This window comes from Triturus cristatus, chromosome 4_1 (assembly GCF_964204655.1).
Source record: "Triturus cristatus chromosome 4_1, aTriCri1.1, whole genome shotgun sequence".
In the NCBI taxonomy this organism is placed as follows: Eukaryota; Metazoa; Chordata; class Amphibia; order Caudata; family Salamandridae; genus Triturus; species Triturus cristatus.
The window spans coordinates 1,190,529,239-1,190,557,087 of NC_140585.1; the positions used below are offsets into that span (position 1 = coordinate 1,190,529,239).

The window sequence follows — 27,849 nt, forward strand, 5'->3', positions numbered from 1 at the left end:
CATAAAATTGATCTCCTAGCAGAACACCTTCCAGGAGTAAACAATCAAATTGCAGACCTTCCAAGCAGACAGGGACAACAAATCCACAAGTGGGAACTTCATTCCCAAATCCTTCTCTCCTACTTTCAGGAATGGGGGTTTCCTCACATTGACCCGTTTGCCACAGATCAAAACTCAAAATGCCCAAGCTTCGTCTCCAGGTTCCCACACCCGTTCTCCAAAGGCAATGCCCTATGGATGAACTAGTCAGGGATATTTGCTTACGCTTTTCCATCTCTCCCACTCATTGCGCTGGTAGTTCAGCAGCTCAGGCAATCTTCCCTCAAACTCATTCTCAAGACTCCCACATGGGCACGTCAACCCTGGTTCACCACCCTGTTAGACTGCTCAGTAGTTCAACACCAAAAGCTGCATCTCAACTCCAATGTCCTCACTCAGAGCAATGGAGAAATCGGGCATCCAAATCCCAAGGAACTCAACCTAGCGATTTGGCTCCTGAAGTCAGAGTTTGGTTATTTACAATTACCACCAGACTGTATGACTATCCTAAAGGAGGCTAGGACACCTACTACTAGGGCATTTTATGCAGCAAAGTGGAAACGTTTTGTTATATACTGTAACAATAACCTTATCAATCCCCTTGATGTTTTAGTACAAAACATCATATGTTCTCTTTTATACTTGCAGCAATCTGGATTAGCTTATACATCCATTCGATTGCATTTAGCAGCAATAGCTGCATAGTTCCAAAACAGACAACACTTATCTCTATTCAGAGTACCAATGATTAAATCCTTTATGGAAGGACTAAAGAGAGTAATACCACCAAGAGTTCCACCTGCACCAGAATGGAACTTAAACATAGTCTGTACAAAGCTGATGGGCACCTTTGAACCATTACACAGGTGTAAATTACAATTCATCTCATGAAAAAATTATTTTCTTATTGCAATCCCTACCCTAAGGGGAGTTGGGGAACCTTAGGCACTAACTATCCAGGAGCCTTTCTTTTAACTTCACAAAGACAAGGTGGTTCTTCCAACCAATCCCAAATTTCTACCTAAAGTGGTTTCTGCTTTTTACATCAGTCAATCTGTTCAGTTACCTGTGTTCTTTCCTGAACCTGATTCTGTAGCAGGATGAGCTTTACACACACTAGATGTTAGAAGAGCTCTAGTATATTATGTAGAAAGAACAAAAGACTTTTGTAAAACAAAAACGCTTTTTCGCCACCACACAAAGGCAATCCTATTTCTAAGTCAGGCATTGCAATATGGATCATAAAATTAATCCAAACATATTATGTGAAAGCATAAAGAACCTTGACAATACTCCCTAGAGCGCATTCCACACGCAAAATAGGAGCTACTATGGCCTTCATAGGGAATATTTTCTTAGCTGATATCTGTAAGGCAGCAACATGGTCTACATCGGACACATTCACCAAACACTATTGTGTAGATGTGTTAGCAAGGCAACAAGCTAATGTAGGCTAGGCAGTACTTAAAACACTTTTTCAAACAACTTCAACAGTTAAAGGTTAGCCACCGCTTTGGGAGAATACTGCTGTATAGTCTATGCAAAGCATGTAATCTACAGCTCACATGCCTCAAACGGAAAATGTTACCCAGTAAGCATCTGTTCTTGGCATGTAGAGGTGTAGATTCACATGCGCCCACCCGCTTCCCCGGGTACCTACACCTGTTGCAGTTCTTTCTTATCTTATATAAATACGCTTGGACAACTCTATTCTACCTTTACTAACTCCATTCTCACCCTCTGCGGGAAAAGAATCTAACAATGGAGTCGATGCTCATGCCCACTATCGCCGAAATGAGGAGTCACCTACCTCGTGACTGGAAAGACTTCTTCGAAGAAAAACAACTTGCAAACATCCATACCCAACACTAGATGGCAGGAGTATGCAAAGCATGTGAATCTACAGCTCTACATGCAAAGAGCAGATGCATACTGGTAAGTAACATTTTCCTAGTGTACAGCCGTTCAAAAAAATATCAAGGAAATTATTGCTACCAACAATCTACCTACAAGGAGAATTTGAGGCACACAAAAATGTCACAATTGCATTTACTGCAACAATGTAATATTGGAAAACACTGTTTCTCACTCTAAAAAAGGTCACACTATTTTGCTTAAACATTCAGCGGATTGCAACGCAAATAATTGCTGTGTATTGTTTAAAGTACCCTTGCGGTATCCTATATGTTGTCAAAATGGAAAGGAAAATTAAAACTTGAAGAGCAACAATATGAATTTCAGTGTGGTAACCCATCTGGTGGAACAAGGGCACCACATTACCCAAGTACACTTTCAGATTTTAGAAGTGGTGACACCACAGTTAGAGAGAAACAACCATAAAAGACTATTGCAAAAGAAAGGTTTTTCAAATAAAAAACAAATTGGACACTCTACAGGCGAACGGCATGAACTACACATTGGAAAGAGCATGTTTTTTGTAAGGTTTAATTGGTATAAATGTGGGTTTTTTGGGGGGGGGGGAGAATTTTTAATTGCTATTCATATGTTTGTTGATCTATATTGCTATCTAGTGATTAAGCTCCATTGATGATATTTATAACGGAGTGTATGGCATGTCGTATATTTTTAAGTTGTATATTTCATATTAATTTCAAATTTATTTTATGTAGCGATGTCACGTGTAACTGGTCACTTTCTGAAATATTTAACATGTTCATTCACAGATCGCATTTTAATGTGATTTCACACACAATTTTATTTCCCATTTTTCATCTCTTATCACCTTCGTTGTTAGGGTTTCATTTTATTTTGTTTACTTTAGATATAGTACTCACTCTACTTCATTGTCCTATTGCATTGTTTAATTGACTCATTTTCCATAGCCAGTTGGTGGCACACATCTGGGAATAGAGGGCATGTTTTAGTCCCGTATTTATTTAATCAGTGGCGTAGTGTTCTACCTCTAAGCAAATGTGATCACTTCTAGGTGCCTGTGAGCACATATTATGGTTTAGGAGCACATGCCAGCTTGCCCTTGGCATTTTCAGTTCACTCAGAGTTATATATTTGCAGGTAATGGTCAGGTTAATATCACTGGCTTTCAATTTCAACACAGCACATTTTTGTTTTTGGTCGTATGCTGGTTATACGCCTTTTCACATTGCTAGCGGTTGATTGTCACTATTTGTTTTGGTGTAATAAAAATAGAGGTGTGGATAGCCACGCAGAACAAAAGAGCGGCACGATGACCATACTTAAAGATAGAGCGTGGCATGACTTGCTGATCAGACAGTCTAAGTTGAAACCATAATTAGATAAATTATAAAAAAAAAGATTGCGCCGAAACTAAACATATGGCTGATAGTGAAAGGATCCATGTAGCAGAGGCAGTCTCCAGGTGGCATGAAGCATATGGAAAGAGAGTGAGGAGGAGAAAGACAGCGTGAGGCACAAGGCCGGACAGGGAGGAGAAGAGCAGCGTGAGTCAAATGGACGGAGAGTGAGGAGAAGAACAGCGTGAGGCACAAAGACGGAGTGAGGAGAAGATCAGCGTGAGGCACAAGGAAGCAGAGGGAGAAGAGCAGTATGAGGCACAAGGAAGGAGAGTGGAGAAGAGCAGCGAGAGATACAAGGAAGGAACATGAGGATGAGAAAAGCAGCATGAAGCCCAAGAAAGGAGAGAGAGAAGAGTAGCATGAGGCACAAAGACGGCGATTGAGGAGAAAAGCAGAGTGAGGCACAAAGACAGAGTGAGGAGGAGAAGAACAGCGTGAGGCACAAGGAAGGGAAGTGAGGCTGAAGCAACATGAGGTATAAGAAAGGAGAGTGAGGAGAAGAACAGCATGAGGCACAAGGAAGGAGAAGAGAAACATGAGGCACAAGGAAGGAGAGTGAAGAGAAGAGCAGCATGAGGCACAAGGACGGAGAGTGAGGAGGAGAAGAGCTGCAGAAGGTGCATGGAAGTTGATCGATAAGAGAAATGCGGCAGTATACACAAGAAGCAGATTAGGAAGAGAGCACTATTAGCTTAAGAAAGCACAGTGAACATCCAAAGATGAACAGACCATATCCTCTAGAAGGGGGTGGAAGGAGTAACCACACAAGCATGGTGTATTGATAAGAACAAGAAAGCCTCACTAATCATGCATCAGCCCTATCCCGACATTCAGTATTACCGTATTTAATCTGCAGTCTGATTTTCTAAATTGGAGAGCTTGGTCTGCTATAATGAAAAATAGCTTTTGGGCGTTAATCACTGTAAGGACATTAATATTAAATTTCTACATGGACTCCTTTTAAATACTATGCACACCGCCTTGTGTACTACATGACATGCAAAGGGGTGACTTATTATTATTATTTAAAAGGAAGGCATTGGCCTGTTAAAAGGGTTTATTTTTAAAGGTCGAATTGCAGTTTTTGCACCACTACAGTCAGGCTACAAAGAGTAGGCATGAAGTCATGTTGTAGATTGTCCTTGTAGTGGATGGCAAAATAGGTGCTGCAGTCCATTAGTAATGTTAGTCCATTAGTGGCATCTAACTTACAGGCCCTGGTTACATTCTGTACAATATACTAGGGAGTTATAGGGGAGTTAAATATCCTAATTAAAAACATGCCAATTTAAACAGGTTTAAAGGGGAGCACAGGCACTTTACTACTGGTTTGCAGGGTTAAAGTGCACAGAGTTCTAAAGCCAGCAGAAATATAGGGTCCAGCAAAAGGCAAAAAATCTGGGGTGACCATGATGAAAAGGCAGATGTCCTACAAACTTGTTCTTCCAGATCCCCCTGCACCTTAAAAATACCTTAGATTTATTGTAAATGAGATGCACTATGAGGTAAAAGTATTACCCTTGGGGGGCATCCCCCCAGGTTTTCACAAAATGCCTTGCAGCAATTGCAGCGCATCTTCGGTGCAATACCATTCATGTGATTGTATACCCAGATGACTGCCAGGTACAAAACAGCAGGCAAGCGCAATGATTCAATCACACTCAACAAGCAGTCTCTAACCTACTTACACGGAGGTTCGCAGTCCAGGACAAAAAATCTCACTTCTGTCCCCAGCAAACACAGCTGTTCTTGGTAGCCATACTCTGTTCAATCACAAGCAATGCCTACTCTTACAACGAAAGTGTCAGTATTTCAGAGGCTACTTCCAATTTACCAGACATAGTGTCTTTTTAAAGTTAGAATGATTATAAAAACGCTGGTAATTATAGCGTTTTGTATTTCAATAGTACCAGATGATCAACTGCACATGCACCTTTTAGAAGAGTGCATTGTGAAACAGTGGTCATAAGTAATTGAATAATAGGACGCTCTAATGTCGATAGAAGCCACAGTTTAGCACAAATGGCTAGGGTGGGACAAGAACTTGTTTTGAGGCAGATCGTTCCTTGATCCCCAGCTGCAAGCGACCTGGCATGGTGGGAAGTACAGGCCAACAGACTTAACAAAGTCTACATATTCATGCATTTAAAAGGTGGCAGTTCATTTAGCATTTGGCGTGTTTTAGAAGCTCATTTTTAACAGAATAGTGCTCATTCGCATAGACATGACCACAACATCAGGGGCCGCGCACTCAATTGTCCAGGCTAACTCAGTCTGACACTGGGGTATTCATCATCAAGCCCTTCTCTTAGCAGGATAACTTTGCATACTTGCTCAGCAGGACACAGCAAATACAGTAATAAGAGCTCAACATACAGATAATCCAACAATACTTCCACCCCTAGGGGATCCATTTGGTTGACCTCTGGAATGCTCAGGGACCCAAAACGCGTATTGCCTTTAGGAACCCACAGTCCATTGGCAATGCTCTATAAACAAACTGGTCATGGACATTTGCATATGCTTTCCAACCACTCTTGCTCATTCCATATTTAGTGAGGAAAAAGCACCAAGGGGGCTCAACCTCACCTCATTGCAATACTTTTCAAAGTGTCAATACACCTCCACAAAAATCTACCACTATAGAACGACAAAGCAGCTCTGTATAACTTTTGGCCAGTCACCCTTAGGTAAACCCATTTCCAAAGTAGACCTTGCTAAATTAATTGCAAAATGTATTCAGGTTTGCTACGCCAAAGCCAAACACTCTGCACTCTGTCTAGAGCACAATGACCTTTATACAAAACATGTCATTGGAAGCTCCAACATGCAAGTGGGATGTTTTGTAGGAAGCTCCAACATAGTCTAATATCTATACTTTTATGAAGTACTTAATAGAGATTCATTCTAGACAAGATGAACAGATTGGGTAAACTGTCCTCAAAACTCAATTCCAGGCGTCTACTGCTTGCAAGCTACCACTTTTGGGTCAAGAACAGTGCTTTTCAGTCTATGGCTTCCGACCTCCAGGTCCTCACACCACCTTCAGTAACCTCCTCACCGACTTCATCCCTACAATCACCATCAGATCCATCAACTTCTTACTGCTCTGCGACCTTAACCTCCATCTTGATGACCCAACGGACCACAACTCCACTGTCCTTCTAGAGCCCTGACAACACTTAACTCAAACAGATTATCTGAGGCCCGACTTACTTCAGCCACCTCACCCTGCTCATGTGGACAGACCACTCCATCGAACACTTCTACATCAGCGCACCCCATTCCAGCAAACAGAAGCCAGCCATCAACATCAGGTAGAACTGGCCCAACACTGCAGAGGCAGACTGGACCCACACTCTCAGATCCAGTCAGTCCATCATCACTGGCGACCTTCAGAACTACCTAACCATATTCAACAACTGGATCTCAGACTGCACCAACACTTTGGCTCCCCATATGAAAATCAGGCAAGCAAGAACTCATGCCCAAGCATGCTGGTACACAGAAGACCAAAGAGACTCCAAGGGCTACTGCAAAAAACTAGAAAGAAGGTGGATTACCACCTGAAAAAACACCTCTAAAGACGCCTACAATTCCGTACTCAAAAGGTACCATGCCGAGATGAAAGAAGCCAGGAAAGCAGTCCTCATACGGAGACTTGAAATTGTGCTCCAACTCTGGCAAATAACTTTTCAATGTAGTCAGAGATTTTACCAATAAAACGGCAACCAGCAACTCTATTACCCCCTCACAGGACCTCAGGGAAGACCTCTACAATTTCTTCCACAACAAAATACTCAACATCTAAAGTAATTCGCACCCCAAACCACAGCAGAAGACATCATCATGCAACCACCACAAGGAACGCCCACTAGCTAACAAACTGGAGCCCCCTCACCACAGAAGACATCACCAGAATTATGAAGACCATCCATTCAGGATCCCTGCCATCACCACATGTACAACCTGGGAAGAACACTGATCAGTGGCAACCTTACCACCATCATTAGCAGACCTTTCCAGGATACATGGAAACAAGCAGAAGTCACTGCTCTCCTGAAGAAGCCCTCGGCAGACCCAAAAGAACTCAGCAACTACAGACCCATCTTGCTTCTCCCTTTCCCGTCCAAATCCTGGACAAAGAGATCAACTGGCAACTTTCTTCCCAGCTAGCCCACCACCTCCTGGACATCACCCAGTCAGGTTTCTGCAGCAACCACAGCACAGAAACTGCCCTCCTAGCAGCAACAGATGACATCCGGTCCATCATGAATCAAGGTGAAACCGCTACTCTCATCCTCCTCAACCGCTCGGTGGCATTTGAAACCGTTTCCTATTGCACCCTCATCGCCAGTCTTCCGTTCTCAGGAATTGAAGGGCCCACCTTGAGATGGATCACCTCCTTCCTCTTCAATAGAACTCAACAAGTCAGACTCCCCCCATACACGTCCAAACCCAAGAAGCTCATATGCCGAGTCATCCGAGGATCCTACATCAGCCAAACCCTTTTCCCTTTTCAATGTGTACATGGCAACCCTCGCCCGCATTATAAGAGCCCACAGCACCAACATTGTCTTCTACGCTAATGACACACAGCTCATCCTGTCCCTCACTGACGCAAACACCACCACCAAGATTAACTTTACCTCCTGCATGACCAGATTGGCCAACTGGATGAGGAAAAACTGCCTTAAACTCAACTCTGATCCTGACCTTCGTAAACATGTGCTCCCCATGGGACTCCTCCTGGTGGCCATCAAAACTAGATACCATGCCCACACCCAGACCAACTGACCACGCCAGAAAGCTTGCATCATCCTAGATGACAAACTTACTATGAATAAATAGGCTAATGTTGTGACCGCATCCTGCTGCCTCTTTCTTAGAATGCTTTGCAAGATTTTCAAATGGCTCCCTGCGCATACAAAACGCAAGGTCACCCAGGCCCTCATAACCACCAGAATGGACTACAGCAATGCGCTCTATGTCGGCATCTTAAACCAGCTCTTCCAAAGATTCCAATCCATCCAAAACACTGCAGCCAGACTCATCCTAGACGTCCACCGGAGCGCTCACATCGCTCCCTACCTCACTAAACTACACTGGCTACCCATCCAGAAACGTTGCCTTTTCAATTGCTCATTCATGCCTACAAAGCCCTCCACAGCATTGGACTAGCATACCTCAACAACCAACTTCAATGCTACTATCCAGACAGACAGCTACGCTCTACCTCTCTTGCACCCTCGCTCGGGTCCCCCACATCTGCAGAAGCAAGTCCTTCTCCATTCATCCCACCAAGAACTGGAATGTACTTCCTCAACACATCAAGACAGCTCCTTCACTACTTAATTTCTGAAAGAAACTGAAGACCTGGCTGTTGAACTAGGTGCTTAGCACAGACTACATTCCTGCTCCAGCACCTGGATAGTGTCACAGGTGATAAGTTCCACCATACCAATCGACTTAACATAACATTTGCAAAGCATATGATCTGCAGCAGTACATGCTGCAAACGGAAAACATTACTTACCTATAAGAATTGGTTTGCAGATTGTAGTGCTGCAAATGTACATGCACCCTGCCACTTCCCCAGATGAAAGGGGACAGAATGACATTTCTATCTATCAAGTTTAACTTACATATTTACATTACACTTTTCCATATTGACCATCCTGCTTCGCATATCGACACCTACTTGCTTTAATCCGAAAACACAATCTATGGTGAAGTGAATGTCCTGGTACATTGTGGATGTCAGGGTAGGTATCAAGAGTCACCTTGAAACTAAAATCTCTACTTTGAGAAAAAGAACATGTAACATCAGCTCCCAAAACTAGATGGTCAGAGTGTGCTTAGCATGTGAATCTACAGCATTACAGGCTAAAAACCAATTATTACAGGTAATGTTTTTCCTTCTTTTTATAATTCAAAGTACTAGATGGATCTCACTTTGTTAACTTCTCTTCAATAATTTTATGGGTGCTGAATCTCTAACCTTATACCACCTCTATGAGGAAGTCTTAGACTGACCAATGTTGTTACTTGTCAAATTCTAAAGGGGTGTACTTGGTGATCAATTTTAGGAGTAGGTTTAACCCCACAGCTCCGATATATATGAACTGAGCTGAGTAACCAGACTGCCCGAAACTCCTGAAAAAGTTTCTACAGCATGTCATTACCACATACAATACATGCCTCCAGTGGATTGAGACTGAATATGTCATATATGACCTGATAGATTATACTACCCAACTACTTAGCCTAGAAAACAAAGAATGCATGTCTGACCAGAAAGGCACCTTACTAAAAAAGGCCTATATCTGGAGTAAACAGCCTCACCTGAAATACATCATAAACACCTTAGGGAAGATACAAAGGTGGGATGTTTACCCCAAAACATGTTAAAAGGCATGGCTTTCTAGCAAGCTTGTCTACCTTGTGATATAGCGTACCCACCTTCACAGGCTTGGCATCCATGCGGATCTTGCCCCAGGATACTGCCTCATCAGGCCTGGCACCAGCATCTGACCCGTCGTACTCATGAGCAGTATTAATGTAAACAGCGAAGTCTGCTCCATTTCTCTGCACAGGAGTGATAACAGTACAGGTGTAAGATTAGGAGTGTGCAGAAGTTCAAGCTGTAGTACAAGCACCCCAACCCATTTTCAAGCCGCCTACCATCATGTTGGCATTTGCAATATGGTGTTTGATGAGCCCACCGCCAAGAATTATCATTCCCGATTTTTTGGCGAACACAGCTTGGTTGTTGATACGCCGAATGTCTGTGAAGAATAAGAAGAATTAAGTTTTTCTACTGTATTCCCAGTCCTGCCACAGGTAGCACCAGTTCTCCTCCAAACTCTGGCTAGGCGTCCAGTAAATTACAAGTGGCAGAAGGAAGAATGGCCAAACACCATACCAATGTAACACAACAGACTAATCTAATCAGTGAACAAAATACATTGATCTAACCAGTGAACAAAACAGCCTACCCCGCTTGCTCAGATCCCATTCCCCAAAACAACACCCACAACCTCCACTGCAGTTTGCCTATTATTTTGCCTGCCAAATATCACTAAACGTACTAGCTGAATCAACAAAACATTCTCAGTGCCAACTCACCTCACCACTGTGTATAGCCATGTAGCACCAAAGATACTACATCAATGTAAAAGCATACACACACCATTACTCACTTCATCTACACACATTTCCACATGGCTTGTGCCAAGTCAATGCTTTAACTGGCCTTTAGTCTTGCTCAATCACTCTGCAGCCTTTGATGCCATTCAACGAGTAGAATCCTTAAGTTTTGTTACATTTTCATAGCCTTGCAGAGTGGCACCGGGATTTAAGATCACTTGTCATGTTATATACACAAAGCCTCTGCAGGACCCAATTCTAAGAAAAGGGCACAAGTCAGTTTTGATTGTTTTTAAGTTTTTGTAATGTAAACTAGGTCAGAGCTATTGACATAGGTATGCAAGATACATATACAGCACACAAAACAAACACCCTACAGCATTTTATGCAATAAAAAGCCATCATTAAATATTACGAGGGAGGCTTCAATAAAATAGGGACACATAGTATAGTAATTAGACACCTCAACTGTTCATGCAACGGTCAGCGACAGTTGGAGCGGACGGGAAGACACAAACAATTAGCTAATTTAAGACCACAAAATTATCACTGTAAAATGACCCAAAATTAAAATATTCAAAATATTAAATAAAATGAAAAAAAATTATAGTTAAAAAATGGGGAGATGGGATAAGGAAAACATTAGAATAAAAAAGGGGGAAAAGACAGGACGGAAGAGGATAAAAGAAAAGGGAAGTAACCCCAACTTACACCCCTTCAAATAACAAAATTTGGGATGAAAAGACAACTTTAACAAAAACTCCAGCTGGAGATAAGTGCAGACAGAAAATGAAAAGGTGGTGGTGAAACAGGAAAAAGATAGTAAGGGGGGGATATACCACCTTTTCCCAATTTAGAAACAAGGTGATTAAAAGCAAAAGGCAAAGGAAGAAGGGGAGGATGTAGCCTTACGGCTAGAGCAGTGGACCCCGAAGCTGGGGAACCTGGTTCGAGTCTTGCCAACGACGAACAACATTCTGTGATTCTGGGCAAATCACTTAAGCTCCCCGTGCCCAACAAAAATGAATGTGTTCATCTGTAACAAAACAGGTGCTCATGTAAAGCCCTCAGATACCGGATATTTTCAGGTCTAGTTCGCGCTATATACAACTCTAAAAAAACATAAACAAATTATTAGAAAGACGTCAAAAGCTTCAAGAAACTGGATTCTAAATATTGAGGAATATTTGCAGGGGAAGTGATTGAGACGGTGACATGCAACAACCTTGGGTAGAGAAACTGATGAAGACAATAAGCACCGACAAGTGGCTCCATGTGCTGCACTGCGGGGCATTGGTTTTAACGCCCTTACTTGGAAGGGTGTGGTATGTTAGGAGGAGAGAGGACTAAAAGACCCTTCTTTGAGTGAGGCAGTTTCATGGTTGTATAATACACCCAGGTCTCCGAACACATTGGGAAAGTGAAGGTTCAAGCTGAAGACACTCAGCATACTTGATGGAATAGTCTATGGGCAACATCAAGAAAATTAATTACTTTCTTGTAAAACCCAAAGACTGGGTGACCTCCCTTTCCCTAAAACTGTATCGGAGCAAGACAATTCTGGATCATCAATTTCAGAAACTCAAAAAAAGAACACAAATAATACCCAAGTGTGTCATGTCACAAGTTTTCATAAAGCACTTGAGCGCCACTGGGGCAGAAGCTGTACCGCAGGCAACCACCAGAATCACCTACCCATAGAGCTGGCCCTTTCAAGGTCCCCCCATGGTACCTTGAGGCCACTCTAATAGTAGTGCACTCACAGATTCCACTAACATAACACTCGAAGGGGGTGTGTATCGGGGGGGGGGGCTTTAAAAGCCCAGACTTTAACTGGAGGCCGTTCAATAGCTTAATTGTTTGGACCAGCCATCCATTCCAAACTTTGGAATTAGGAGTAGCGTAGAGGCGATTGAGCCGAGAAGCCGGATGCAGAACAATATACACATTTTGCACTCTGACAGAGCGCTGAGGTTAAAGAAAGAATGATGGCCAGGAACAAAGAACCGAAGGTAATCTTCCGATGGACCAGAATCCAATATAAAGATGCAAGGGCCAGAGAGATATACTCTTTGCACCTCAATGTAAAATCAAGCACAATGACACAGTATGCAAACAATGCAGTCTTCACATACATCACTTGGCATTCCCAAATGTTGTCGGCATAAGCTATGCGAGAGTTGACCTTTGACTTTAGGGAGAAAAGACAATGAACTAAATCTCTGTAGGGGTTTAGGATGAAAAAGCTCTGCCTTGGTTCCACCACCAATCTGGATAACAACTAATATGTTTACATTAAAAATGACGCTTTCGTTTTTCTCCTGGCTTTCTAGTTTTAGATATGTGCAAAGATTAGCCAAAGGTTGGCATTCATCTGGCACAGCTGTGCTACCTGCATCCATCATTAAGAACTCAATTTATGATCTTGTCTCTTCGTCGCTATGATACAGTTATAAAATGCATGCTGTACTATGATCTTAACCCGTGCAAGGTGTTGCTTGTTAAAAAGGCAGACTGCAGAGTCCCAAAATACTCTGCATTTGGAAATAAGTAGTAAATAAATTAAAGGGTGAAGCAACTCAGCTTGTTTTACTCATCAGAAGGGAATGAGAAAGACACACCAGTCTCTTGTAAAACATCTCATGACCAAGTGTTTCAAAAGCGAGAAGCCGTCCAATAACACGAGGACCCTCACCCCACTAGTCCAAATCTGTGTGCAAATGAGCCAGTGTGGACACAAAGGCCGCCTTTGTCCCACTCAGAGGGCTGATGCCCACTTGCGTAGGATGCAGAATGTCATCAGATTCCAGAGACGCCAGAGCCATCCTTAACAAATGCCCACTCCAAAAGCGTAGGTGGAAGAGTGCGTTGAAGATTGGGGAGTGGTTTGCATCAACCGCTAAACCGGCCTGAAACAATGTGGCAATGAAGGCTTGTTTCAACTCTGCTGGTACAAAGGCCAAGTAGAGGGACGCAGTAAGTCTCCGTCAATTGGCCTAAGGAGGTGACCGCACGGGACATTTAAAAATAATTTTGAGGCGAAGGTCCGAAAGGAATTGAGCTTTTACTGCAATGCAAGGGAGAAATTCAAACCTCTTCCTCTTTGTGGTATACAAGCTAAGAGAATAAGTGGCAGGCACAAGCTTCACAATAGCAATAAGCGCACTGATTTGATGAAAAAATGCAATTCTTCTATTGTATAGGTTTCACACAAGTCAGTCAAAATCTGTAAAAATACCTTTTGAGACGAGCAAGCTTTGATTACACAGCAATTCATGCAAGTCTACTTTGGCATCTGGTCCTGAGCTTTGCTAGCTCTTACAAATCTCATATAGAAATTGGATGGCTTGAAGTTGCGTTTCCATAATCTTAAGATTGTTCTTTCCAGGTTTCCGACAAGCTAGACCAGAGATATGCAACATATTTCAAGAAGGGAGAGATCCATGTCAAATCTTTTTGATTTTCACTTACTTTGTCAACTAGTCCCATCGACATTTATTATAAGTGCACATTTCTCATATGCAGATGTTAAAATTTGGTGTGCACTAATACCTCGTGGGTCTCTGCTGGACATCCATTAGCGAGGCAGTCCAAGATGATTGGGTTCTTAGGGTTTGCTCCACAACAAATCCCTGTACTTTACTAATGAAAAAAACTAAATCTCTAAGACCAAGTTGGAAAAAAATCATTAAAACGGCCATTTTGAAAGCTCCATCTTTACATTTTTACCACATGACAATGGGGTGTTACAATATGCAGTCTTTTTAAGGTGTGATGACAAAGGCTTAAAATGTCACCAGGCCTATAAGACAGCCTTTCCAGCATCATACACCCTCTCTTAGTGCTGCTCCTGGCAACAGATAAGTGCTTGCATTTTCTTTCCCTTTTCTCTTTATCCTCCACCTTAACGCTATTTTCCTTGTTATCTGCAGCCCAGTTGTACTGTAGCTTTCTAAACCATCTCAATTACTCCTTCACCTGCCTAATATTTCCTCTCCCTTATCAGAATTTACTTTGCCCATTTATTATATCCCCCTCTTTCCCTCCCTCTACAATGCCAGTAGTTCCCTACTTCCCACTACTATCTGTTCACTAGTGTTTCCACCGTCCCAGCTTTTAGAATCCTTTTTTCTTACAGATTCCTCATCACCCTCACAGGCCGCCTCACCAGAACGCTCACTCTGTTAGATTTGAAATGTTATTTCCATCATGCACAGGATTAAAATGCTCCCTTTGCTATATTCAATCTCTATTCCGTGTTATGTTAGCATTCATGGCACCATTTTTATTGACGCCATCTTGTTCTGTAACTAAGATCGAGCTTTTGTCTCATAATGCTTGCCTCAGCAGAAAGGCTGCCCCTGCGCCTCCAGCTTGTACTTCTCAAGGTTGAAGCTTTGCTGTACTAAATGAATGTACTATCCATTGTTGCATACCTTTACTGTTAGATACACTAGTTCCCACATCTTAGAATGGTAGACACCGTCCGAACGGCCTTGGGGTTGAGATAACATGTTCCCAGCCCTGTGGCATGGCTCATCTCTGTGTGCCTTCTTTGTTCATCGTGGCTGGAGCTGGAAAATTCCAGTTTGGGCGGGACTCTAGAGGTGTTGGAATTGTATATTTTGTGTTACCGTGTGGACGGGGGCCCGTCTCCTCGACAGTCATCTAAGGAGACTGGTCAAACTGGGCTCCGCAGCAGCGTATTAGCAATAAAACGAACTGGTTTGTATTCTCTACTGTCTGACCGACTCTTCACTATTGGGAAGGCATAGAGGTGGTCATGAGTGACTCTAATCGGGCCACTTCCTTCAACTCTCCCCCATATTACGCATCCCCTGACTAGCACTTTATCCTCCCTTTTAACATACTACCCGATCAGCGTGCTGACCAGAGGCCCATTCACTCGGCGCTCCTCTGGGATGACCTCCTTTTGATGTCATCTGGAAGACAGATATTGACCCTCACGCTCAAACCTTCCTCCAGCGCAAAGGTCACTGTCCTCGTCAGAGCGTTGATCACGTCTCACAAATTGTCAGGATTGCGTCCTCAACACCACATCTGAGAATGTGTCTCGGCGTCCCCTTTAGATTTGGACCCAGACACTCGCAGTGGCTGGGCCCAGCACAATTCTTCTTAATAAACACTAACTCCTCCATCTCCACAAAGGCTAATCGAGCCAATCTTCTTTGGCTCATCCCAAAGCTAGCAGAAAAGGTGAACATGATTCTACAGATGGAATTCTCTTTGGAGATAAATTCATTAAATCTGTCTCACAGTACATCTCCTTCACCTCTGTCAAAAAGACCAAAGCCAGACTGAGAAAGGTCTTTCACAGGCCCCTCCTCCCCCCCCCCCCCTTTCAGGGCACTCATCCAGCCACTGCAGTGGTCAATTTCCCATTCACCATCCCTTTTGTTGACGTGCCGACCTCTCCTTCATTTCCAGCCTTTTTCCCATGAGTAAGTCGTCCCGCCCAAAATCTGGGATCTGGCTTCAAGCAGCCAAGCCAAGGTAGGAGCGTCCCCTCAATCCTTTTCTTCTCGTCATCCTATTGGAGGTTGCATTACTCTTTTCCTCCCAAATTGATGCAAAATTACTTCTGACCCTTGGTCCTAGAAACTGTTTCCGGCTACCACATAGATTTTTAGAGCCCTCCCACTAATTCCACCACTCCCTGCCCATTCTTTTTCTACCAGAAAAAGAGGGAGGTAACCCGGGAAAAACCCACCCTGGTAGGTCACTGGATTGCAAATAGCCTTCAAAAAGGAGCCATCATTGCTCCTCCAACCAATTGTAGGTTTGTAAACTGTCTTCTTATCCATGAAAAGGGCCTTAGTCCCATCATATCTTTGCCCCTCAATCAGCGAGTTTATTATCACTTCAAGATGGAAGGTATCCATGTTTTTTGCTAACCAATCTCCTTCCTAGAGATTTGTTAGTAAGACTCAATCTAAATCATACCGATTTTTCAAGCTTAATCTTCCTCAAACCCTAACTTCTCCTGAAATTTCAATGGACGCACTAAACTTGGCAACTTTGGTGCCTTTTGTTTGGCCTGTCTTCTGCCCCTTGGAACACTTACAAGCAAAAGGGGTTTGTCTCATCATATATGTGAACAACACTCAAATAATGCATTGGTTCATGGCGACCCTCTCCCTCATCTAGAGTAGACAATAACCCTCCAACATGATCTGGGCTTTCTTGTGAACTTCAAGAAGTTGTCCTGCTCTCTGGATTACTCAACAAACTTTCTGGGCACTATTACCTGTACTCTGAAGCTTCATTCAAGAAGATATATTGCATCAAGCAGGAACTAAACTATCCTATATGTGCATCCTCCTTGCCTTTGAGATGGTTTGCTATCCTGGCTGGCCTTCTTGCAGCCTCAGGCTTTTTTTCTGGATCCCATTACTTAAGGACTCATGCATTGCTCGAAATTGCCTTCGTCATGGATTCCACTACTCAGATCTCATTCTACTGGACATTGAATCTTGCATGGAGCTGCAGTGGTGGCTCATAAACATGTAAGCCTGACTGTCAAAGCCATATTTGGCTCCTCTCCTTATGTAATCATCAATTCACATGCAAGTAGATCAGGCTGGGGTGCCAACTCAGTACTCTTTCAACCAGCGGCTAGTGGTCTCCTTCCGAGAAGAATCTTCATATCAATGCCTTGAAGGTCCTGGGAAACACCTTTGCCATCAAGTACTCCACCAAGTATAAATCTCAATTCTGCATCCTGCTGAGGTTCGACAATGTTTCAGCAGTCAGGCACATCCACAAACGTGAAACTGCAAGATCAAATTCAATGACAGATCTCTCCAAGGACCTGTGAGAATACGGTCTTTGCAGCAACCTCTATGCAGTGGTGAAGGACCTTACAGGCACCTCAAATTCCACAGCGGAGTGGTTGTCAGACACCTCTCTGGGACTTCAGTGACTGGGTGCTGGACCAAAATGATGTTCTTCGCTTTGGTCTTCTCTGGGGTCCTCTGGACCTGAACCACTTTGCTTCCCAGCTGAACCATCAACTTCCAATTCTTGTGAGATATCATCCGGATGCAGACACCTAAGCAACAGAAGCCTTTCTCCATAACAGGTCTCTCTTCCAATCTTATGTGTTCCCTCCCTTTGATCTTCTCCCCAGGTTCCTCCTTCTGGAAATGTGTTGCTTTTGGCCTTCAGTCCTTCACATTGGCACTCTGAAGCTTATTTTCATCATCTGCTAGAAGTTACCACGAATGTTTCTACACTTCCTTCAATCTTGACTCTGCGTCTAGATCTGAATGGTCTACCCCACAACCTTTTTGTCCAAGGGCAACTACATCTTTTAGCATGGGAAATCTCTGGGGATCCTTAAGATGGTTTGATCTTTCTAGAGGCTATCCTTATAGCAGCTGACTGGTCTTGTACTACTATGATTAGGACTGTCTACAAACCCCCTGCATGTATGTCTGATCTGGTCTTCAATAGAATTTGAATTTGCATACTGTACCAGCTCATTGTCTCGTGGTAAATTGGGGATTTTCCTGGCTTTAGTGAAAAACAAATAAGATTTTATTAAAGACAATTAGACGACTAGGATATCCTTCCCGGGTGGTTTTGTGTCTGTAAGCCTAGTGTCTTCCTGACGCACTTTCCTATGTATTAAATACCTGCCTGCTAGACTACAAATGTTTTGTAGTGGTTGCCAGACTGCTATGCTCATTTGCTACAAGTTTACCTCAAGATTACCTCATGTCATTCTGCCTTTCAGGTTTGACATAGCCTCTTCCTGGTGCATAGGATGCCTCTTTGGAGCCTTCTTCCTTTATTTTACCTCCCATTATGTGCCCAGATTCCTGACGGATTTTAACCTCAAGTTCTCCAAGCTTTCCTGAAACCCTGTTTGGATCTTCTTCCTGGACTTCCCGTTGGATGCTGGCATGAAGATTTTCCAAGTTGTTCTGCCTGATGTTGGATTCTTTCCTGGTTTTCTTTGAACAATAAGAGATGGAGTGTGCTGCTGGCCTGAAAGGCCTATTATACTCACCTCATTGTCTTTAATAAAATCTTATATTTCTCCTTAACTGAAGCAATGAAAATCCCCCAAAATCAAATCGCCAATCACCAAAGACTTCATGGGAAATCTTCAAGGCTCTTGTTTAAGTGGGCTATTCAGTAGAATATCTAGCGCCCAATCAAGATACATTCATTTAGTGAAAAATATAATCAAAGGTCAACTAACTAAATGTATTTAGTTTCCCCTGAAGGTAATCAGGCATTAAAATAACTCGCTGCGGTCCTTACAGAGTCTTACTCCTAAAACAATCTCCATCATAAAGTGTGCCTTGCTGCCAAAACATTCTTCAGAAAAGTAAATCCAACATGTAGCTAAAACACATTTCATTAACCAAATCAAAAATGTAAACCAGGAGTTCACTTGTCATGCCCCTAACCTAAGGAACTCAGTTCAAGAAATGATCCGACTAGCATCTCTCAGTTCGGGTCTTTCACATTAATGTATAAAAAACATTCCTTCTCTGACTATAGTCTGCATTTTAAGTTGCTAGTCGTAGGTTTCTATTTTAGCATTTCAAATGTTGCTGTGTGTATATATCCCTTAGGTATGCAACATACTAATAATGTAAGAGGAAAAAAAGAATACAATACATTATTCCAAATTATACACATATACTCACGGAATCATAAAAAATACGCTCTCCTCAATTAATGAATGCAATTAAGCCAAATTCACTAGCACATTAAGGGATTATGATAAATATTACTGGAGAAAGCAGAAGTGACAAAGTCAAAAGGTGAAAACATAGTGAGTGATAAAACAAATACAAATACTTTTTTTTCAAATCCAAGCAAAACATACTTAAGTGTGCAGTGAGATGCAGATGGAGTAAAAGGGTCAGGAAATGGTGAGTAGTTATCTGCTGGGACAGGATATCCCCATCATGGTAAATGGGCTTATAACTCCTGCACTAAGTGACTCAACTACATTTGATATCTAATATTCTGAAATTGTGGCCCAGCTCAGCATGTGCGGTGAAGCCTAGGCCTGTCCTTTGATTCAGAGGCACAGAGAAGGGTTCAGAGACCTAGAGGGACACAGCAAATATCCAAGACTATTGTCCATAACCTGGGTTGTTGACACCATTTTTTATAATCCTCTCAGAGAACACGCCTTCTTCAGGAGGAGTGTGGCTCCTACTGGCTTAACCCTGTAAAGTTATGCTTATATGAGACACCCAGACCCTTTTGCTTACATCCTGTGTGCATGTCGACTGTGTGGTGTGTAAAGCGTACATTTTAGGAGAACTTAGGTCCCATCTGAATGTAAGATTATTTAGACCAACCAAATCTGTGTCCCATAGCATAATCCTGCTAGTGCTCATTTGGTTTAAAACAGCAGCATCTACAATATTCTTCCATCTATCCAGCAATCACACTAGCAGGTGCTAGGTTTAACATAAACCGTTTTGTTTGCCTTAATGTCTATTAATCTATTTCTGCACATTGCCCTCAACTCATTTATTTATTTTAAATAATCTTTATTAAATCTTTTCTTGCAACCCATATAAACTGACCCCCCCTTCCCACCCGCGCCTGACCTCCTCAGATAAACATACATAGGAGTGACAGAGCAGGACGAATCATTAATGGAGCCTATAATTATATAACATTTTATGACAGTACCCAAAATATCATAAAACAAAGTCTCTAACAGTCATGAAGTGACTAAAAACCCCGCATTCATTATACATATTATAGCTAAAACGAGTTTAAAGTGCATTGTGCTACAGAACAGGAGTAAGGGCAGAATCAAAACCACAGAAGAAAGTTCCTTCATAATTCACAGTATATCAGATCGGCTACGTTGTGCTAGTCGCACCAGGGCTTCGACACATATTTCACCATGAATTGTGATGTAACGCAAGAGATTCCTGAGCAACAGCTATAGTACATTCATATTAGATAATAATTCTGCCATCTACACATGGGTGCCCAAATTGCCCGCCCTTTTTTTCCTAGCTTTGTGGCCATTCGTGGCATATGCCACTTTCTCTAAATTAGAAACCGATATCAGTCTGGTCAGCCACTGTTGGAAAGGAGGAGGTTGAGGGTTAAGCCAATCAGTGGCAATTAATCTAAATATAGCCATTGCGACCGCCATGAAGTGTTCGATATCTTGCATTCCTTCTTCATCAAATATCCCTAAGATGATCAATTTTGGAGTCAATATTACTTCAATATTTAATTTATTATATGAAAAAATCTTGAATTTCGTTCTTAATAAAATTTAGAGAGGTGCAAGTGGCAATCGTGAATAATATCGGCACATGGAGTGGCACAGCGCGGGCACTTGGTTCCCTAGCCCGAGCTCCATTTAGCAATTCTAGCTGGTGTGTAGTATAACATAAAAAAAAGTCTTGAAGGATTACACCTTTAGATTGGCTGAAATTAATACCATTTGAGGTAGTGTAAGCGCTTTCTTAAAATCGGGTTAGGATATCTCAAATTTCTTTTGCCATTTTTGATACTTTGTTGAAATCATCTTTTTCTTCTTTCATTAATACATTGTAAATGGCACCCATACAGACACGATTCTGAGCTATTATCATTTTTTTTCCCGAAGCCAACAGGCCCACCCCCCTTACCCTGTAAGTAATCTCCAATTTGTAAATATTTGAAAACTTCTTATTGGTAACCCCAAATTCTGTCTTCAAATCGTCAAAGGACACAAAACCCGAAGGAGAGAAGAAGGAACCAAGCCTAAACATGCCTGCGAGAACCCAATGTTGGATATACCAATCCTTGAATAATATTGGGAGGAGCGGGTTGTTCTGAATATGAGTATATAAATTCAAACGACCAAAGCCAAATGATTTCCGAAGGGTTGACCATACTCTAAAAGCTCCCTAGCACTTAAACCGCACTTTTTTTTATATAATATCCTAGTTCAATTTGTCTCCAAAGACAGCCCCAGGCCTCCTTTCCAATCAACAATTTGAATATAGTTGGGGTGATTTGTGGAAGATCACTCGGGCATGCTTCCATAAATAAGATACGACTCTAATGAAGCATAGTGGCCCAACAATATAATTTAAGATTAAGGAGGGCCCAACGTCCCCTCTCTTGCGGATAATAAATATATCCAACAGCTCTTCTGGTTTTAGAATATGTCCACAGAAATCGTGTAAACATCCTGCCAAAAGCTTTAAATAATTCATTAGGGCTAGATCTAAAACACATATAATATTTTGGGGGAAAAAATATTTTTTATCAAAATCTACCTATCATTGAGAGATGGAGGTTATTCAACCTTGATAATTCATCACTAGTCTTTAATAGCAAAGGATCTGGGTTTTGCTTTACAATCTTGTCCACATCAGCAGATATGGAAACGCCCAGATATATCGCTTTATCGACTAGACAGTTATCTACAAGAGAAAACTTATCATTGGTGATAATTTGGGTTTTTTCTTTAAGGAAAAGCCAGACACCCTTCCAAAACACAAGGCATCCTCTTCAATTGCTTTAAGAGCAGATTCTGGATTTGGAGTCACGACTGCAAGGTCATCCGCATAAGCTAATATCTTGTTTTCGAAGCCCTGCAAAATAATTGGAGGGACTGTGATATTTTGAACCAATTTGCGAATAAGCGGGTAGAGATACATTGCAAATAAGAGTGGAGAGCATGGGCACCCCTGAAGAGTTTCGCGAGTAATCGAACCCGGCCCAGACACCCCCCCTGCAATACAGATATTAGCTATTGGTTTATAATAGAGAGCTTTAATTCCCTGGATATATCTTGGGCCCATGTCCCTTGCTTGCATTAGCTGCCAAAGAAAGTGCCAGGAGACCCTATCAAAGGCTTTTTCTGCGTCTAATAATATCAGGGCCATTGGGTCTCCTGACACTTGTACTGCATCAAACAACGCAATGACAATTCTAATGTGATTAGTAGTATCCCTTCCCTCGATAAACCCATGTTGTTGCCTTACTACCAATGTTGAGATTATCGGGGTGAGTCATACAGCCAATACTTTAGAGTATATTTTAGAATCTCCATTTATTAGGGTTATCAGGCGATAAGATCCTAGTTCCGCCGGAGGCTTATTCTTTTTTAGGAATACTACGATTTTTGCTATGGACCATGAACTCTGAGGGGGAGCTCCATTAAAATTTTTATTAAACAGCGCAGTCAAATGGGCCTCGCAATTGTGGTGCAAAAATGTTTTTAAACTCTGAGGGAATGGAGTCCACTCCTGCCGCTTTACCGGAGGGAAGATTGGCAATTGCGAGTTAAATCTCATCCCACGATAAATCTCCCTCTAGGGAATCTCGCTCATCAATAGATAATGTGTTTGCACTTGTTGATGTGAGAAACTCTGCAGCCTGCATAGGATTTTCATTGATATCCCAAGTATATAAAATGTTGTAATATTTTTTAAACGCTTCCCTGATTACTTTTTAATCAGATACCGCCCCATGGACTGGATACCGGACCTCTTTTATTTTCATTACTTGCCCTCTTTTGTCTTGCCCTCACTGCAAGGTGATGCCCAACTTGCTCACTATATTCATACGCGTTTTTTTTTCCAGACTGTATATTTTTCTGCTGCCCTTTTTGTAAGGATTGAATCAATTGTTGCCCTAGCTATAACCCCACGGTGGGCTTCTTTTACGTTACCCCCCCCCCCCCTTGCTGCAAAACTTTTATCAAATTTTCCTGCTGATGCTAAGTTATCCTGTTTGGCTAAGATGGGGTATCTCTCATTTTTCCCCATGTTTAGCGAAAACCTAAGCTGCTCTCCCCGCAGGCAGGACTTAAAGGTATCTCAGACCGTATTTATTGAGGTGCTACCAGTGTTTTTGCTAAAAAATATTGGGATCCACTCACTGGTGTGCCCGCGATAATCTTCATTAGCAAGCAGTGCGCGCTCAAAACTCCACATACTACGAGTTTTCCCCCATTCCTCGAATTTCTAATAGCAACGGATTATGATCTGATAAATACCGTGCATATCGTTCAATTTTACATGTTGATATAAAGCTGTTTGAAACAATGAAGTAATCCAAGCGGGTGTGTGTAGAATGAGGAGCTGAAAAGTACGTATGCCAGGCACCTTTGGATTCACTCAACTCCAGACATCGATTAGACCATGATCTTTACACATCCCTACTAATGTTTGGTAAACTTTGGGCTTTCTACTAAGGTAATTTTGTTGCCCTCCGAGGTCCCAGTTACCCGGGAGATTAATATTAAAATCTCCGCAGAGCACTACAGGCAATGGGTCAATTCATAGGATATCTGAATACCGCGGTATCATCGTGGATACTACGGTTTATTGTACATAACGTGAATTTATCTCCCTGGGAGTGTGGCAAACAGCCGTAACCCAGCGACCCCCAGTGTCGACCCCTATTTGCAAGAATTTTAGCCAGTTACCTTGCGTCAAAAACGCAACCCCCCCTTATACATGCGCCTTGTGAAGTCCCACCTATAAGCCTACAGCCTATCATGTCTAATAAATTACTTTGTGATGCTTCGATATGAGTCTCTTGCAGACACACAATACCTGCATTCAGGACCTGTAAACCTAATGAAACTAACTCTTTTTTTAGATCTTTCAGCCCACAGAAGTTGATGGAGGCAATACGTATCTGCTGATTATCCCCCATTATCCTGATTTTAAAAAGTTCCTCGACTCTTAGCTTTAGCATTTGACAGCAGCTTGCACCAGATCTAGGCTTGTTCTCAATTTTAATCCAGCTCCTCATTCTTAGAAGTTTACTCTTGTGCAAGTGGGGACCCCTATCCCACCTCCACCTTCCTCCGAGCCCCACCCCCTCCCTGTGCCCCTTACCCAACAAACAGGCAATCAGGCCCGAGCCTACGTGATGGCATTTGGAAATAGAAACTCCAACCCCAGCCCTCCTCCCTGATCTCCCCAGTCCATAATCTAGCTATTGCCAGACACAACCATCCGTGAAAAAAAAGCAAAAACAAATATTGTTGAACTTTTTATTTTTTTAAACCACCTTTTTTCCCAAATATTTCCCAATGCTCAACTTTTTTTTTGTGAAAAATAAACAGTTTTTATGCTCCAGTATATATATTTAGGTCTCGGCTAGCGATGGCTGCGCTTGCGCAGTCTCGCTCGCGAGATTTAATGACATTGAGAAGAGGGGCTTGCACCCGCCCCTCTTCTCTCCTGTTCTCCATTGGCTGGCCTCTTAAATGCTGGCCAGCCACTGGAGAAGAGGTCCAGTCACTCCGATTATGCCCCGTCCTTTTCGGATCGGGGGGCGTGTTTTTTACAGAAAGTCTCATTGTCTCCTCCAGACAAACACGCCCCCGAATCCGAAAATGGCGCTGCCTTTCTCCGAGGCATTTCTTCTTGGCCTCGGAGAAAGGCGGTGGTGTCTTCCAGTGCCCTCTTTACTTGTTTTAAACAGGATGATAGATTTCTAATAAAACCTTCCTGGCTAGAAGCACACATTAAAATGAGTTGGTAAAAAAACATCGATTGCAGGATTTCACTTGTTCCCAGGCACTCACACTTAAACTAACTCCAGTTTACCACACGAATACCACTCCGGAAAACTCGGGAAAGAGGTCTTCTCACCAGGTGAAGAAAATTCGCTCTTTTCAAGAACAAACAAGGAAAGATATTGTGGAACTCTGTGTTCACTCTCTCGCCATGCTGAGACTTGGAACACAGAGTTAAACCACTGTTAGAATCACACCAGCCTTCAAATACGGCTGTGATGTTTGGTAGACGACAAATAGAGCGTCCATCTTTAAAGTTCCGAAGTCTCGTGCTTAAATGCAATATCTATATCGTATATTAGAAAATAAAATTACATTATGCTTCAAAATTAAAACAAAAACAAGTGTTTCTCGGAAACCCATTTTATTGTAGAAGTAAACAAATTAAGGGAATGAGGTAATGAAACCTACATTTCATCCCGTGTATGTAAATTATTAGTTGTTACTGTCGTTTAAATAACTAATAGTTCGGATCCGTTTTCGAGTAGCAAGAGTCCATAGTTGACAGGGCTGTTTGTCATGCTTATTGTGCAGAAAGATAGTGGAAAATGAAAGCTGTTATCATGGAGTACATCATTGAGGCGTGATCTTTAGCCTGATCTTAATATGGCCAGCGCTGGGACAGTGCTCTGCCCATGCGCATTGTAGACTAGGAAATATTTCTGTGTGGCGCTTCCTCGAATACGACCATAGAGAACTGAGACAGTTATGTTCCATCCCATCCCTTCCCTTCCCTCTATCGTTTCGATGTTCTGACGTCACACAGTCAGGCAGAGCCGCGGTCTGTCCCAGCCCGGTACGGTTTTCTTCCGAGTTGTGACGTCACGCAGGGACACCAATCTTAGGTGGTCGGCTCGCAGGAGGGAGAACATGGCGGAGGCGGCTGCAGCGGCTGGGGTGACGGTGTCTCAGCACCGCTTTTTCTGCCATTGTTGCAAGGGAGAGGTCAGCCCAAAGCTGCCGGTAAGATTGCATGGAAATGGGATACTTGTATGATATTCTTAGAATGCTCTACGTTTTGGGATACACACTCATCGGATTTAGAACCCTTCACCCTCAATCTATTCAGAGCATACGGTTTACCACATTAAGAGTTTCTAATACAGAACTCCATACTCTCATGGTCCTTCACCCCTATTTAGCAATTTACATGGTAAATCGTTAGGTGACAAAGCCTGCGTTGCACTATGATCTTATCCAAGAGGTATTTTGGCCACCTATCTACCTACTTCTGTCGATGGCATTCGTCCATTGTACTCCTTAATTGTTCTCCTTACTCTTTGCACAGTAGGTTGACCAACTGGTGTTGGTGCAAATTCAGGACTGTGAGTGTTAAAATTCAGGACAAAGGGTCAAAATTCAGGACACAAATTCAGGACAAGAGGTCAAAATTCAGGACAAAACTTCAGGACAATAGGTACGTTTTACAGACACATCAGAGGAGGTCACGCAATAGTATATAAGTAAGCCCAGCCATATCCAAACATATTCAACCACTTGCAAACCTATCCATCATGTATCCTTCCATCTATCATTTCACTCACCCATCCCTTTATCCATCCTTTCACTCATCCATCATCCATCCTTCCTTTCATCCTATCCATCTGTACACTCATCCATCCACTCTTCTACCCATCCATTCACTCATCCATCCAGCCATTTACCCTTTCACCCATCCTTTCACTTACTCATCCATCCACCCAGTCACTCATCCTTCCACCCATCCACCCTTTCAGTCATCCATCCTCCCTTTCTCTCTCCATCGACCCTTTCACTTAGCCATCCTTCCTTCCACCCACCCACCCATCCATCTACGTTTCTTTAAATGTTTTAAAAACAAAAACATAAACAAAAATAATGTCATGAGCAATGCCAATAGCTCTAACTTTACCAATGCCGAGACCATTGCATTGTAAATGCTTGTTTTTTTATAAATCCCCCTTTTTCCCCATCCTTCTTTCTAGTGCAGCTCTTCCCAATCAGATGCAAGCTACTCCCCAAAGGCGCAGATTACTGCCTAAAATTATAGTTAATACTTCAACACCCGCCCCGGATCTCATCTAAATACTCCTGGGACTGGATCTCTGAAAAAACTTTCAGTGCAGCCTTTAAACACTACTTTCAATTTGGCAGGATTCAGGAGATACACTTCGGCACCAAGTTTCTGAAATTGAGGGAACAGTTGTCTCAGTCTCCATCTCCTTTCAACTGTCGAGTGGGCGAAATCAGGACGACCAAAGAAAGAGACTCCCTAAAACGCTCTCTTTGAGTTAGGGCTGGCCAGATCGTAAATACCCTGCCTTAGCAAAAAATTACCAAAGAACACTAAAACCACCCGTGGATAAACAGTATTACCCGGCCGTTGTTTTGTAGGGGTTAAGGGAAATCAATGTGCCCTCTGGATTTCTTTCTCCCACTCCTAACCGACAAGTTCGATAAATGCACCCTTCAATACTTTAATTATAATGCCTCTAAGATCCGCACCTTCGACGCCTTCAGCGATTCCCAATATTCTCAAGTTGTTTCTCCTTTGTCTATTCTCATGCTCCTCGAGCTTCCATGCCAAGTCTAACAGTTTAGGGTCCTGAGTAGTGTGCGCCGATTTCAGTTCTGCAACCTCGGAATCGAGATTCTCTGTGCGTGCCTCCACCATTGTCATTCTCGCTAAGATCTCAGAACAGGTTTTGTTGATCTTTCTGACGGCACCCTGCAGCTTCTTTGACGCTTGGTGAGCCTGGCGATTATCGTTCCGGGCCTCCTCCTGCATCTGCTTGATGGTAGCCAGGATGAGCGACGGTGAGGGTTCACTCGAGC

The 27,849-nt window shown here is 42.6% G+C and overlaps 1 protein-coding gene across 5 annotated transcripts in view; it reads right to left on the bottom strand.

Annotated features, from left to right (window-relative positions):
• Positions 1-27,849, bottom strand: part of DHPS (deoxyhypusine synthase) — a 166,088-nt gene that overhangs the window by 22,058 nt on the left and 116,181 nt on the right. For all 5 annotated transcript variants that reach the window (XM_085654452.1, XM_085654454.1, XM_085654450.1 and 2 more), the window contains exons 8-9: positions 10,020-10,123; positions 9,798-9,923 (exon numbers count right to left, since the gene is read on the bottom strand). In XM_085654452.1, coding sequence (XP_085510578.1) covers positions 9,798-9,923; positions 10,020-10,123 — 230 coding nt within the window. The remainder of the gene's footprint in view (positions 1-9,797; positions 9,924-10,019; positions 10,124-27,849) is intronic.